The sequence below is a fragment of the Hemibagrus wyckioides genome, linkage group LG08, assembly GCF_019097595.1.
Source record: "Hemibagrus wyckioides isolate EC202008001 linkage group LG08, SWU_Hwy_1.0, whole genome shotgun sequence".
In the NCBI taxonomy this organism is placed as follows: Eukaryota; Metazoa; Chordata; class Actinopteri; order Siluriformes; family Bagridae; genus Hemibagrus; species Hemibagrus wyckioides.
The window spans coordinates 5,476,742-5,489,844 of NC_080717.1; the positions used below are offsets into that span (position 1 = coordinate 5,476,742).

A 13,103-nucleotide genomic window follows, 5' to 3' on the forward strand; every position below is an offset into this window, starting at 1 on the left:
GCCTGTCACATCTGTTTACGATTGATCAGTTCTGATGCTTCCACCAGAGTGGACCTTTTGCTTTCCTCGTTTCTAAAAGCCGCACTGTCCCTCGTAAGCTTTCGAGAAGGTTCAAGAAGAGGGATAAGTGTTAATCGAACAGAAGTATTATCTGCTTAGGTGGATTGGATGCTTTGGAAAGTGCAACTTTTAAGGAAGGGCTTGTTTGTTGAATTTTTTTTTGCAATGCCCTTAAATGATGTGTATATTTAGTGCCTCCTGTGTAATCCTTTCATTTATTAGAGTTGCCAAATATGTGACTTTTTACTATATTTGGTTACTTTTGTAGTGTCTTTATTTCAAAATGAAGCCTAGCAACTTTTGGAGCAGATGGTAACATCTGTTGTGCACTCACTGTGTCTGTCTGGCTCACATGACAGCAGCTGGTATTACGAGTTGAGGGAGCATGTGAGCTTCAATCATCAACATTGTGTAAAGCATGACTGTGTGGCGATCTGACCAATCAATAATCACCACTGGTTCTAATAACGAATCACTGATCACCATCGTTTCTCAACAGCCAATCACTGAGCTTTCTTCCTACAATGATGATCAACACATGAATGTTCCCAATAGCCAAGTTGCTTCAAACAACCAATCACTGATCACCATTGTTTCTAGCGACCAATTACTGATCACGATTATTCCAAATGATGTTTCACTTTTGGGCTTAATAACCAATAACTGATCTCCATTGTTTTGAAACAGCCAATCACTGAACTTCCTTTTCCCAGTGATCAAAAATTAATCACCACTGTTCCCATAGGCAAGTTACTGTTGCTTCAAAGAACTAAACATTGATCACCATTGTTTCTGACAACCAGTCACTGATCTTGAATATTCCTAATGACCAAAAATGATTTACTTTTGGGATTAATAACAAATCACTGATCTCCATCATTTTTCAACAGCCAATCACTGAGCTTTCTTTCCCCATTGATCAAACATTAATCACAATTGGTCCCAATGGCCAAGTCCCTGTTGTTTCAAATAACTAGTAACTCATCACCAATGTTTCAAATAACCAGTAACTCATCACCATTGTTTCAAATAACCAGTAACTCATCACCATAGTTTCCGACAACCAATCACTGATTATGATTATTCCCAATGACCAAAAAGTAATTATTTACGGCCTTAATAACCAATAACTGATCTCCGTTCTTTCTCAGCAGCCAATCACTGAGCTTCCTATCCCCAATGATCAAACATTAATCACCATTGTTCCCAATGACCAAGTCCCTGTTGTTTCAAATAACTAGTATTTCATCACCATTGTTTCTGACAACCAATCACTGATCTCCATTATGTTTCAATAGCCAATCACTGAGCTTCCTTTCCCCAGTAATCAAAAATTATCCACCATTGTTCCCAATGGCCAAATTTCAACCAATCATTATCACCATTGTTTTGGACAACCAATCACTGGTCACCATTGTTCCTAATGGCCAATCAATAGTCATCATTATTCCAAACTACCAATAAATGATCACCCTTGTCCCAAATGACCAGTTTTTCTTCTTCATTTAAGACATTTTGACGATTCAATGATTATGCAAGTCATATAATCTGCTGACTTTTATCAACTTTTCGAGTATGTATCATATACTTCTTAGCAACAAAACTTTCTCACAAAGTAACATTTTTTTTTCTCTCTGCAGGCTTGTATGGTCCTAACAGCTTCGAAAATGCCTGTAAGCATAAGTACTGTGGTCTGGGGAAGCACTGTGTGGTTGACCATGTGAGCGGTCAGGGAGAGTGCCAGTGTCTGGATCGCTGCAAGCCGCACTACAAACCAGTCTGTGGATCTAATGGGAAATTCTACCAGAACCACTGTGAGCTGCACCGAGCCTCGTGTCTGGCCCATCAAAGAATCACCATTGTTCACAGCGAAGAATGTTTCTACAAAGGTAAGAAAGAGGACAAATTGTCCAGTATAATAATGTGTAGAGTGCTGGTTATCAATGTACACAAACATAACGCTTAATAACAAGGTATCTCAGCAAGTACACTTGTTCAAATCAGTGATACTTTGTAGAGGTGCCAGAGTTTGGGATGTTCTGCTCTAATTGTAATCAAGCTGTGCATAAAAATTTGAGGAAAGAAGTCGAGGAGAAGTGCAACACAAGAGGAGGTGGTTAGGTCACTTATTGAAAGCCCTCTCATTGCCATAATCTTCTCAATCTGCCTCTTCTGTCACGCTCATTCACGCTTTGCCAAATCACATTTGATCTGTTTCACAGTGTGGATGACATCTGTTCTGCTCATTAGGTCTGCTCTAACAGGCTCGGATTATTCATCATCTTCTGAGAGTTTGTTTTAGCTGTAGATATTACACAGCACCATGGCGCTACACAGTATTAACTTGGATTTGTCTCAAAACAATGATCACTTTGTTCTAGTTCATTCGTGCTGTGTTTTTTTTTTTTTTTTCAACACTATTGGAAAATTCTGGAAAATAGACAAAAATGCTTTCCTGCTAATTATATATTTGTAACATGTCTGCTTTAATCAGACACGGATATATTTAAACAAAACATCATTTGAATGCTTTATTTTGGCTACCTCACCCTGGTTAGCTGCCATGTTGAGTAAGATGCCATTTTTACTAATGCAGCAGTAAAAACAGTCAGTCTGCATAAATATGTCTGATCCCATGTTCACACTAGTGATCCATTAGACTTCACGTGTCCAGAAAGAAGGGAAAAGGTGGGATCATTCCAAAGCTTCAGGACATTATTAGTTAAAGATTGTAAATAATACGCTACATTTACATTTCTGGCATTTGGTAGACGTTCTTATATAGAATGACGTACAAAAGTGCTTTGAAGTCTCCATCATTGAATACATCAACACTGGTTCAATAGGTCACAGACTTAGGATGCCTAAATACTGTGATGGGAGGACTTTCTTTAAACAATAAAACGAAAAGGTAAAATAAGAGCCAGTTTAAGTGTTTCACAAAGAAATAGGTCTTCACCCGTCATTTGAAGACGGTCAGTGACTCAGCTGTTCAGACATCTAGAGGAAATTCGTTCCAACACCGTGGTGCCAGAATAGAAAAGAGTCTTGATGTATACCTTCCTCTTAAGCTGAGAGATGATACTAATCAGTGTTAACGCTGGTTGTTTGATTTAGATAAGTTTTGTACTTACTCCATTGGCAGATTTGCAAAGCAAGCTAACTCACCAGAGCCAGCAACAATATATGCTAATGAATGGGATACAATGACTGGATACAATTCTTGTGCATGAAACAGTAAATTGGAAGGTATTTTGTAGAAAGGAACTAAAGTAGGTACTGTGGAAATAAAAGCAAAGTTGCATCATAGGATCAGTCTGAGTATCTGTCAAGCACATTTACATGAACAAAAGTGGCACCACCTTTGTGTAAAGCCTGACTATGTGGTGCTCTGACCAATCGGTGATCACCATTGGTGCCAATAACATTATTTCTCAACAGCCAATCACTAATTATCCTTGCTTCTAATGATCAAAAATATAATCACAATTATTCACATTGGCCAAGTCAGCATTTTCCCCAATAACCAATCATAGATCACCATCGCTTCTAACGACCAATCACTAATCAGAGTGAATATCACGCTTTGATCAAGGACATAATCCCAGACATCAGTTCATTTTGTAATCAAATACCGGCTATCAAAATGTTCATGATGCTCCTGCCTGATCATAATGTCGTAATCAAGTGCAGATGACAGATGAAAGATGTGTTATCCCATAACACCAAGCAATTATTTCCAGACTCAATCGTCATTTTAACTATTTATTTCAAAACGACGATTTTACTGCAGCGGACGAGGGCAGCATTGCAGCAGGTTGCTCAGAGTTCAGAGTGCCAAGTGTTCTGAGAAAATGGCTGTTTGTGTCGTAGCCTTGCTTTGATGGAAGCATCAAAGGCAGCCATTTTTTCCCATCCACTCGCCCTCTTATCTCTCTGCGAAGCAGAAGAAAAGGGTGGGGGGAAGCTACAGATGGGCTTTGAGGGCTTTCAATCTGAATGGGAAGCAGTGCATGACTCCAGCAAACTCACCTTTCTTTCCAATCTCTTCTTCTCTCCTATTTCTTGCACACATGATTGGGAGATCGCTTCTACTTTATGCAGGTTTAAACCAGATTGAAAATTAAGTGGCACTTGAAGTCACATGTATTTTGCCTTTGCAGAAAATTTGCTACACTTGACTGATAGAACAGTGAGAATTATGTGCAGAATAATAGTGTATGAAATTATTTTTTCTGATGCTACTTGGGTTTTCTTTTCTCTCCTTCTAGCACTGTTTTTTTTTTTTTTTTTACATCCTTCCATCTCTCATGTGTCATTATATTTAATTGCAGTCAGCGCTGGCAAATATTAACACTGTTCAATTCCTAAAACTACCAAAAAATACTGTATAATTCAGAGCACACTATGTGGACTGTTGCTTTATTTTATACAAAGATTAAATCTACACTAATCAGTATGACCTGACAAAGCACATTAGCAGCTACAATACAGTGTATCAATCCCTCCACCATATGGAGACGTGTTAAAACAAAGACAATAGTGTTTGAAATGTTATCTTTGAGCTCCAGAAGGAAATTTGTTGCATGTATTTGTAACTTGCTTGATAAAAGACTGTAGTCTGTTGCCCACAGGGATTCAGGCATTGGCATTAGCATGAGCATTTGGATAAAATGAAGGTGCAAGCTGTTACGCTGGCAAAGTGAACTGTAAACACAATATTAGCTAAATTGGGTTCTTGGCAAGCACATGAGTCCTGTGTGGTTGCTAAAGATGTTAACAAAAAACTATCTGGGGACAAATAAATACTATAGTGAATATGAACCTGGTAACAATGGCAAAGATTATAACAAATACTGTATGTGTAGTGACCTGGGAGAACTTAAAACATGTTCCGCATATCTCAGTCAGATCTCTGTTCATGCTACTATCAGTGAGGAAAAAATTGCTAATTCTATCTATCTGTTTTGTTTAATATATTTCCTTTACAATGTTCGGTTGAATAGACTGTGCAAGAACTCGTCTCTGTTTCGATAATGATGTGACGGAGCATGGCTGACATTTTGACAGTTGCTATCTGATTACAAACGGAAATGGTTCAACTCCACTTTGCTATAGAACACACTTCTCTGAGAGTTTGATCAAAGCACGACATAGTAGCTAGAATGGTTTTAGGCATCTGTGTTTGTTGAACTGGCTGCTTACACAACAAAGGCAAGGCAAGATTAGAAAGGAGACTAAATAAAAACATTTCCACATTATTTTGTCTGTTTTAAAGAATTCAGCCATAACAACATGTGAAGAGTTTTCTCCACATCGTCACACATAAAAAAAGAGATTTTTTTGCATTGTTTAAGGAACGCTTCATTGAATGTTCCCAATAGCCTCAATTATTCTTAAGTAGAAGTTTGGAAGAAGCAGGAATCTTCTGATAACTGGCCACCTTGTCAATCTGAGAAAACTGGTGGAGAAGGGTCTTGGTAAGGGGAGGTGACCAAGAACCCAGCATTCGCTCTGATTGGGATCGTGTGTGGAGATGGAGGAAACTTGCAGAAGGTCAACTATTACTGCAACACTCCATCAATCTGGGCTTTTCAGCAAAGTGGCCAAGTGGAAACCTGTGATCAGTGTACCATTTACAATTTGCAAAAAGGACTATCAGACTGTGAGAAACAAGATTGTTTGACCTCAATTCCAAAGGTCATATCTGGAGGAAATCATGCAACACTTATCACCTGCTCAAAACCATCCCAACATCGAAGCATGGTGTTGGTAACATCATGCTATTAGGGATGTTTTTCAGCAGGGGCACTAGTCAGGGTATAAGGGAAGTTGAACACAGCAAAATAAAACACGATCCTTAATGAAAACCTTTTCTGGATCAGTCAGGTACTTCATCTGGGATGGAGGTTCACCTTCCAACAAAATAATACCTCTAACTACAAAGCCAAGACAACATAAGTGTGGCTTAGGGACAACTCTTTTAATGTTCTTGAGTGACCCAGTCAGAGCCTGGTCTTGAATCCGATCAAACATCAATGGAGAGACCTGAAATAGGCTGTCCAATGACGGTCCCCCATCCAACCTGACAGAGCTTGAAAGGATCTGAAGAGAAAATTGGAAAAAATCCTCGAATCCAGGTTTGTAAAGCTTGTCAGATCATAACTGAAAAGACTTGAGGCTATAATTACTGCCAAAGGTGCTTCAACATAGTACTAAGGTCTAAATAGTTATCCCAATGTGATTTTTAATACATTTGCAGCATTATCACAAATAGTTTTTGTGTTTTTTCTTTGTCTTTATTGGGGAATGGCGTGCTGATTGATATGCAAAAGGTCTTTGCTGAAGTGGTCTGAATATTTCTGAATACCCTGTGTGCAAACCTGCAATTTTTCAACTGCAATTACTCAATTTCATCGCATGATTTCGTCACATGTACTTTTCAGCAGGGACAAAACAAAAAGCTTTTGAATTGTCTTCCTCTAATCCACACGCAGTTTGAATCTTTTCATTTGATCTCCTTTGAAGCTCGGCTTAGAAAGCAGCCACTAACACAAACTGTTGTTTTATAGCAACAGTCTCCTTTTCTCTACATTTCCATTTTATTACTCAGTGATTCAGTGGAGACTTGTTCTGTCTCACTGCAGCTCTGTCATGCTTTCTACACTTTCCTAATGCGCCAACTTTTTCTTCGGTGTAATTTATACTCACACGCAAGTTTCTTTTGTCCCATAGCAAAATTCTTTGATTTAGTAGGCATTCTTACTTTTCTTTATTTCATTTACGTGTCAACGTTGTCTTAAATGTTTATCTTAAATTCCTTAGGAGTAAAAGATGAAAAAGGGAGCATGAGAATTTTTTAAAAATAGTCAAAATTGAAAGAAAAGCCATACGCCATCAGTAGGATTTTAACAGACGATCTCCTGATCACAAAGCAATGCTGCACATGGCTTGGAAACTTTTTTCTGTCTATTTATCACTGGTTAATTTACTGAACTTTTAAAAGTTATTTTTGGCTGAAGAGCTGTGCAATAAAATCCAGCTAAAAGTTTGAGAAAAACAGAATAAAATCTCTTCTACAATTTTTATTTAACTTAGCCAGACATCTCCCCTTTTAGATAAGTTTGGTCTCATTGCATTCTAAGAGAAATTATGGATGCATTCAGAGATTTTGATGGACCAGGATGATATTAATAGTGACACAACCTCAAACTAAATTCAGTCAAGAAGCCGTCTTGTGTAACATCTCCTATAGGCTGAATTTTAAGCCCTGTAAAAACTCCATAATAAGCAGTTGACAGTCATCCAGCCTAGTGTCTAGCAGCTCAATCTGAGCGCTTTGTTCAACTGCGTTCAATGCTACTGGTGTGTTTCCTGTCACCATTGAGGTGCACATGGAAGAGGTAACATCAGCACCTAGGGTTGACAGGTTCAGCAAAATTTCCAGCCTAAATACATCTCAAAATCGACACAAAAGACCTAAATCTAGCTCAGAATAATCCGACATTGGAAAAGAAAGACTTCTTCTTCTTTTCCTCAGAATTTGCATCTCTTTGCATTTCAAATATACGGACATTATCCACTCCATTTCCCATACCTCATCTTTGCGATATATATTAGGGCCGAAATGCTGCTGTACATCGTAGAAATATTACCTGTAGTTACACTTTGCCTTTGTTTGTGGAAATGCATCAGAATTAGTTCAGTATATGTGTTATGATGCAAGATCTCTGTGGCTGTGGCAGCATTTGTAAGCTAGCTCAAATTGGCATAAAAATGGCAAACCTGGCAACCCTGTTATTTACTGTCCTTCCTCCTCTTCCAATGACATGTTTATAGCACAAGTATGAGGCGTGATTCCTGCCCCAATAGTCTACTTTTAGCACTTGCTGTACTTCCCATTTTTGACCACTAGGTGCAATAATTGGGGAAGGCCTCGACACATCCAGCAAGGACGGCAAATCAGTGTAACATTAGCTTGTATTTGTCCATTTTTTTTAAACAATTAATCAGTGAAAAGAAGTCATCATTATTTCATGAGCAAGGATTTAATGAAGATGAACAATTGTCGGACATCTGACGCTAATGGACAAGCTGCTAGAGGTAGATTAGCTGTTGATGTAATAATTAATGTAGGATCGATGTATTAAAAGTCCTCTATACATGAAACCCCTCAGGATTGTTTGGCTCCTTTTAGGAGACACATCCTCAGCTTACATCTGGACCACACAGTGTTTGTGCAGCTCCTTATGGTTAGTGATTATAACTTCACACCTCTAATTAAGCGCCTTTCACTACTGACAGAGAAAGAGAGAGAGCAAAGATAGGGGGACAGAGTGAGAGAGAGAGACTGAGAGAGAGAGAGAATCTGTGCGGCACTTATTTTGTTTGATTCTGATGTTTTGGCTCTGTATGTCATTGTAGATAACAAGTTTTAGAAGCGAAACTAATCCCAACTGAATAGGGCTTGAAAGAACGTCTTGATGGAAAACAAACTGGAACGTTTTAAGGCACACGCCTAGATCAATGTGGTCTGTTCAAATTCTGAGAATGTATGAGAACGGGAGCATTCAGGATGGATGACAGCTTTAGTCCAGGCATAGTATTAGATAATTGACCCACTGTCACTTTGGAAGTGCACTTTTCTATTCGAAATCTCTGCATTTTATTAACTGCCTCATGACTTTGACATCGCATAATGACCACTGTACGTGGGTATATTAGTGGGTGGATTGTATTGAAATGAAATAAAAAATTTCTTTCAATCGCATTATACCGATATTGTCACTGCTTAGAGGGAAGAAAGCAGTGACCCATTTTGGACAAAAATTGGTGTCATGACAGGAATTGAAACTTAGAATGGACTAATGAATCTTTTCACCTAGATTTTGCTTGAGAATCTGTCAGAATTGATTTGCTCAAATGACACTGGAAGTGAAAACGGAGAGTCACTTGCACTCCAGATATAAATTCTGCATTAGGGCGAGGCAAGTTGAGCCAGATTTGTGTCACTAATGTTCCCTTTGTGCCACCTTTGGTTAAGCTTGGCTTTGGTTCTGCTTCATTAGTGAATTCTTTTGATTCTGTAAATATTTGTACCAGAGACCTTCAGTAACAGAGAGACCTTTGAGTTTGGGGGAAAATAGATTGGGTTATATTAACAGAAAATGTAGCCATTAACATTTTTATGAGAAGAAGCAGCAGCATTTGTTCATCAGCTTCTTGGGCTCAGCCATTAGAAAGCACCCCTGAAGCAAAAAAAATGACCTAGGGCACATCAGGGGCAGTTAGGCTTGAACCAATGACCTTTTGATCACTAACCCAGACCCGTAACTGTTGAGCCACTACTACGCTAATATTGCCAGCTAATATTGCTAATATTTGTGATCATTTCTAATATTAAAATTAATCAAATCATAGATTGCAGCAAGAAGTGTTAGCTAGCGTTCAGCAATCACCACAATCATAGATGCATATTAAATTTAACTTTTTATTTAATCTAGAGAAAAGGAACAAGTTTGATGCATAGTGTTGTGCAAAAATTGGGAAATACCATATATTTTCTGTGGTTTTAAGCACACAGCATCACTAGACAGTGTTTATAGGAAAATTTTTATTCATAACCCTCTTATTCATGCAATTATCCAATCAGCCATGTGGCACAAAGAGCAGCAGCAGAACAGTGCATGAAATCATGCAGATACAAGACTAGAGCTTCAGTTAATGTTCACACCAAATACCAGAACAGACGGAAATGTGATCTCAGTGGCCTGGTTGTTAGTACCAGACAGGATGGTTTGAATATTTCAGAAACTGCTGATCTCCTGGGATTTTCACACACAACAGTCTCTAGAGAAACTTCTTAAATAACCACTCGTTACGACTGCGGTGAGAGCTGAAAAGCATGTCATGCGCTGATTTTATGCCACTGCCATTGGCTGATTGGATAATTTAAGTATTTCCTCATCTTTATATATATATATATATATAGACACTATATTGCCAAAAGTATTCGCTCACCCATCCAAATAATCAGAATCAGGTGTTTCAATCACTTCCATGGCCACAGGTGTATAAAATCAAGCACCTAGGCATGCAGACTGTTTTTACAAACATTTGTGAAAGAATGGGTCGCTCTCAGGAGCTCAGTGAATTCCAGCGTGGAACTGTGATAGGATGCCACCTGTGCAACAAATCCAGTCGTGAAATTTCCTCGCTCCTAAATATTCCACAGTCAACTGTCAGCTGTATTATAAGAACGTGGAAGTGTTTGGGAACGACAGCAACTCAGCCACGAAGTGGTAGGCCACGTAAAGAGTAGGCCAGAGTCAATCGCTACAGACCTCCAAACTTCATGTGGCCTTCAGATTAGCTCAAGAACAGTGCGCAGAGAGCTTCATGGAATGGGTTTCCATGGCCGAGCAGCTGCATCCAAGCCATACATCACCAAGTGCAATGCAAAGCGTCAGATGCAGTGGTGTAAAGCACGCCGCCACTGGACACTAGAGCAGTGGAGACACGTTCTCTGGAGTGACGAATCACGCTTCTCCATCTGGCAATCTGATGGACGAGTCTGGGTTTGGCGGTTGCCAGGAGAACGGTACTTGTCTGACTGCATTGTGCCAAGTGTAAAGTTTGGTGGAGGGGGGATTATGGTGTGGGGTTGTTTTTCAGGAGCTGGGCTTGGCCCCTTAGTTCCAGTGAAAGGAACTCTGAATGCTTCAGCATACCAAGACATTTGGACAATTCCATGCTCCCAACTTTGTGGGAACAGTTTGGAGCTGGCCCCTTCCTCTTCCAACATGACTGTGCACCAGTGCACAAAGCAAGGTCCATAAAGACATGGATGACAGAGTCTGGTGTGGAGGAACTTGACTGGTCTGCACAGAGTCCTGACCTCAACCTGATAGAACACCTTTGGGATGAATTAGAGCGGAGACTGAGAGCCAGGCCTTCTCGTCCAACATCAGTGCCTGACCTCACAAATGCGCTTCTGGAAGAATGGTCAAAAATTCCCATAAACACACTCCTAAACCTTGTGGACAGCCTTCCCAGAAGAGTTGAAGCTGTTATAGCTGCAAAGGGTGGACCAACGTCATATTGAACCCTATGGATTAGGAATGGGATGTCACTTAAGTTCATATAGGAGTCAAGGCAGGTATATATATATATATATATAATTAAAGTACACCTAGTTAAAAAGCAGAGTTAAATTCACTGAACTTTAATTCAATTAGCAAAAGATGGTGTTTTAGCACAAAAAAAGAAACCTGTGGAACATTAAATCACCAAGCTTCCATATTTAATTCCTTCTCATTTCCAATTAAAAAATGTTAATCATGGTACAAACGCAGCAATATAGTGTGACAGCTATGTACTGATATGAAATAAAGATCACTTGTTTAAAGGAAGAGCCGATCCCTGGTAGGTTTTCTATCGAAGACCTGAAATAAGAAGAAAACAGATTCTGTATTAAGATTTAGAGAGTGCATAATAAATCGTGTGCTGACCATTTTGCTTGTTTTAGCCACAATTCAGGCTTCTGAATGAAATTCTCTCGAGCACAACCACCGTGGTAGTGTTTTTATTTCGGCCAAGACTCTCTTTATATGTGTGTGAACGTTTGTGTGAAGCTCTAATTAAGCATTTAAAAAGCCGTATATTTTTTCCCTTGAAATAAATCTGACAAGAATACGAGCGGGACTCCGAAAGTGTACACACTCGACTTGGGCTCAGCGCTTTAATCCCCACTCAGTCATAAAGAACTGGTGTGGTCCTCCATCACTCTGCTGATTGTGACAGGACGGTACACAGCCTGAGGCTCTGACTCGCTGCTCAGAAACAGGCAGATTTAAGGCTAAGCTCTGAATCTGTTGGTGGTGGATCGTTTTACAAATTGATGCCTGCAAGCTTTTCTTCTTTTAGTGGTTTGAGTTTGTGGTGTAGAAAAGCTTTGCTTTATTGGTGTTGTCATAACTGGCATGACCATCATGTTATTATAGTAGTCTTAATAAAAAGTTAGAAAGGAGGAGTTAAAATATGGGTAAAAGACGATCTACTTTCTGCAGTTAAAAAGGGTTAGGTCTATCTATCTATCTATCTATCTATCTATCTAGCTGTCTGTGTGTCTGTCTATCTATCTATCTAATTTTTTTTTATTATTTTCCTTTCACCAGTTTTTTTTTTTAATTTAGATAGACTCATCTAGATAAGATTCTCTTGATGGGAAACATTTTCATTTTGTTTTCATTATTATTATTATTATTATTATTATTATTATTATTATTATTATTATATACAGTAGATATTTATTTGTGTTTGTTATATATTTTTTTGTCTAAAGCTAAAGATTTTTTGCATTTGAGATAGAGTGCATGTGCTTGCATATTTTTTTTTTCAAAAAGTTCTTTTTTTTGCTTTCTTATTTATTTATTTATTTATTTATTTATTTATTTATTTATTTATTTTAAAATAAAATATTTTTTTCATATTGGCTTTTTTCGAAGGCTCAGATCTATCTATCTATCTATCTATCTATCTATCTATCTATCTATCTATCTGTCTGTCTGTCTGTCTGTCTGTCTGTCTGTCTGTCTGTGTCTGTCTATCTATCTATCTATCTATCTATCTTTCTAAAATCTTTATTATTTTTCCTTTCACCACTTTTTTTATTTAGATAGACTTAATTTTGTTTTCATTATTATTATTATTATTATTATTATTATTATTATTATTATTATTATTATTATATACAGTATATACAGTAGTTATTTATTTGTGTGTTTGTTTGTTATATATTTTTCTGTCTAAATATTATCTATCTATCTATCTATCTATCTATCTATCTATCTATCTATCTATCTATCTATCTATCTAGGTGTATTTCCTTTAGGCACAAGACGGTGTGCTTTTACGTTTCTTGCATTTCATAGCTGCATCCATCATCTTTCAAATTCTGAACATACAGATGTAGATAAGTGAGTGACTAATCTGTTTTGACATATAGTGTGTATAATGTAGAGATGCTTTTCTTTTCCAGTGTA

The 13,103-nt window shown here is 38.1% G+C and overlaps 1 protein-coding gene across 2 annotated transcripts in view; it reads left to right on the forward strand.

The window, feature by feature from the left end:
* fstl5 (follistatin-like 5) overlaps positions 1-13,103 on the forward strand; it is a 159,581-nt gene that overhangs the window by 48,940 nt on the left and 97,538 nt on the right. For both annotated transcript variants that reach the window (XM_058396178.1, XM_058396180.1), the window contains exon 4: positions 1,701-1,949. In XM_058396178.1, the coding sequence (XP_058252161.1) occupies positions 1,701-1,949 (249 nt within the window). The remainder of the gene's footprint in view (positions 1-1,700; positions 1,950-13,103) is intronic.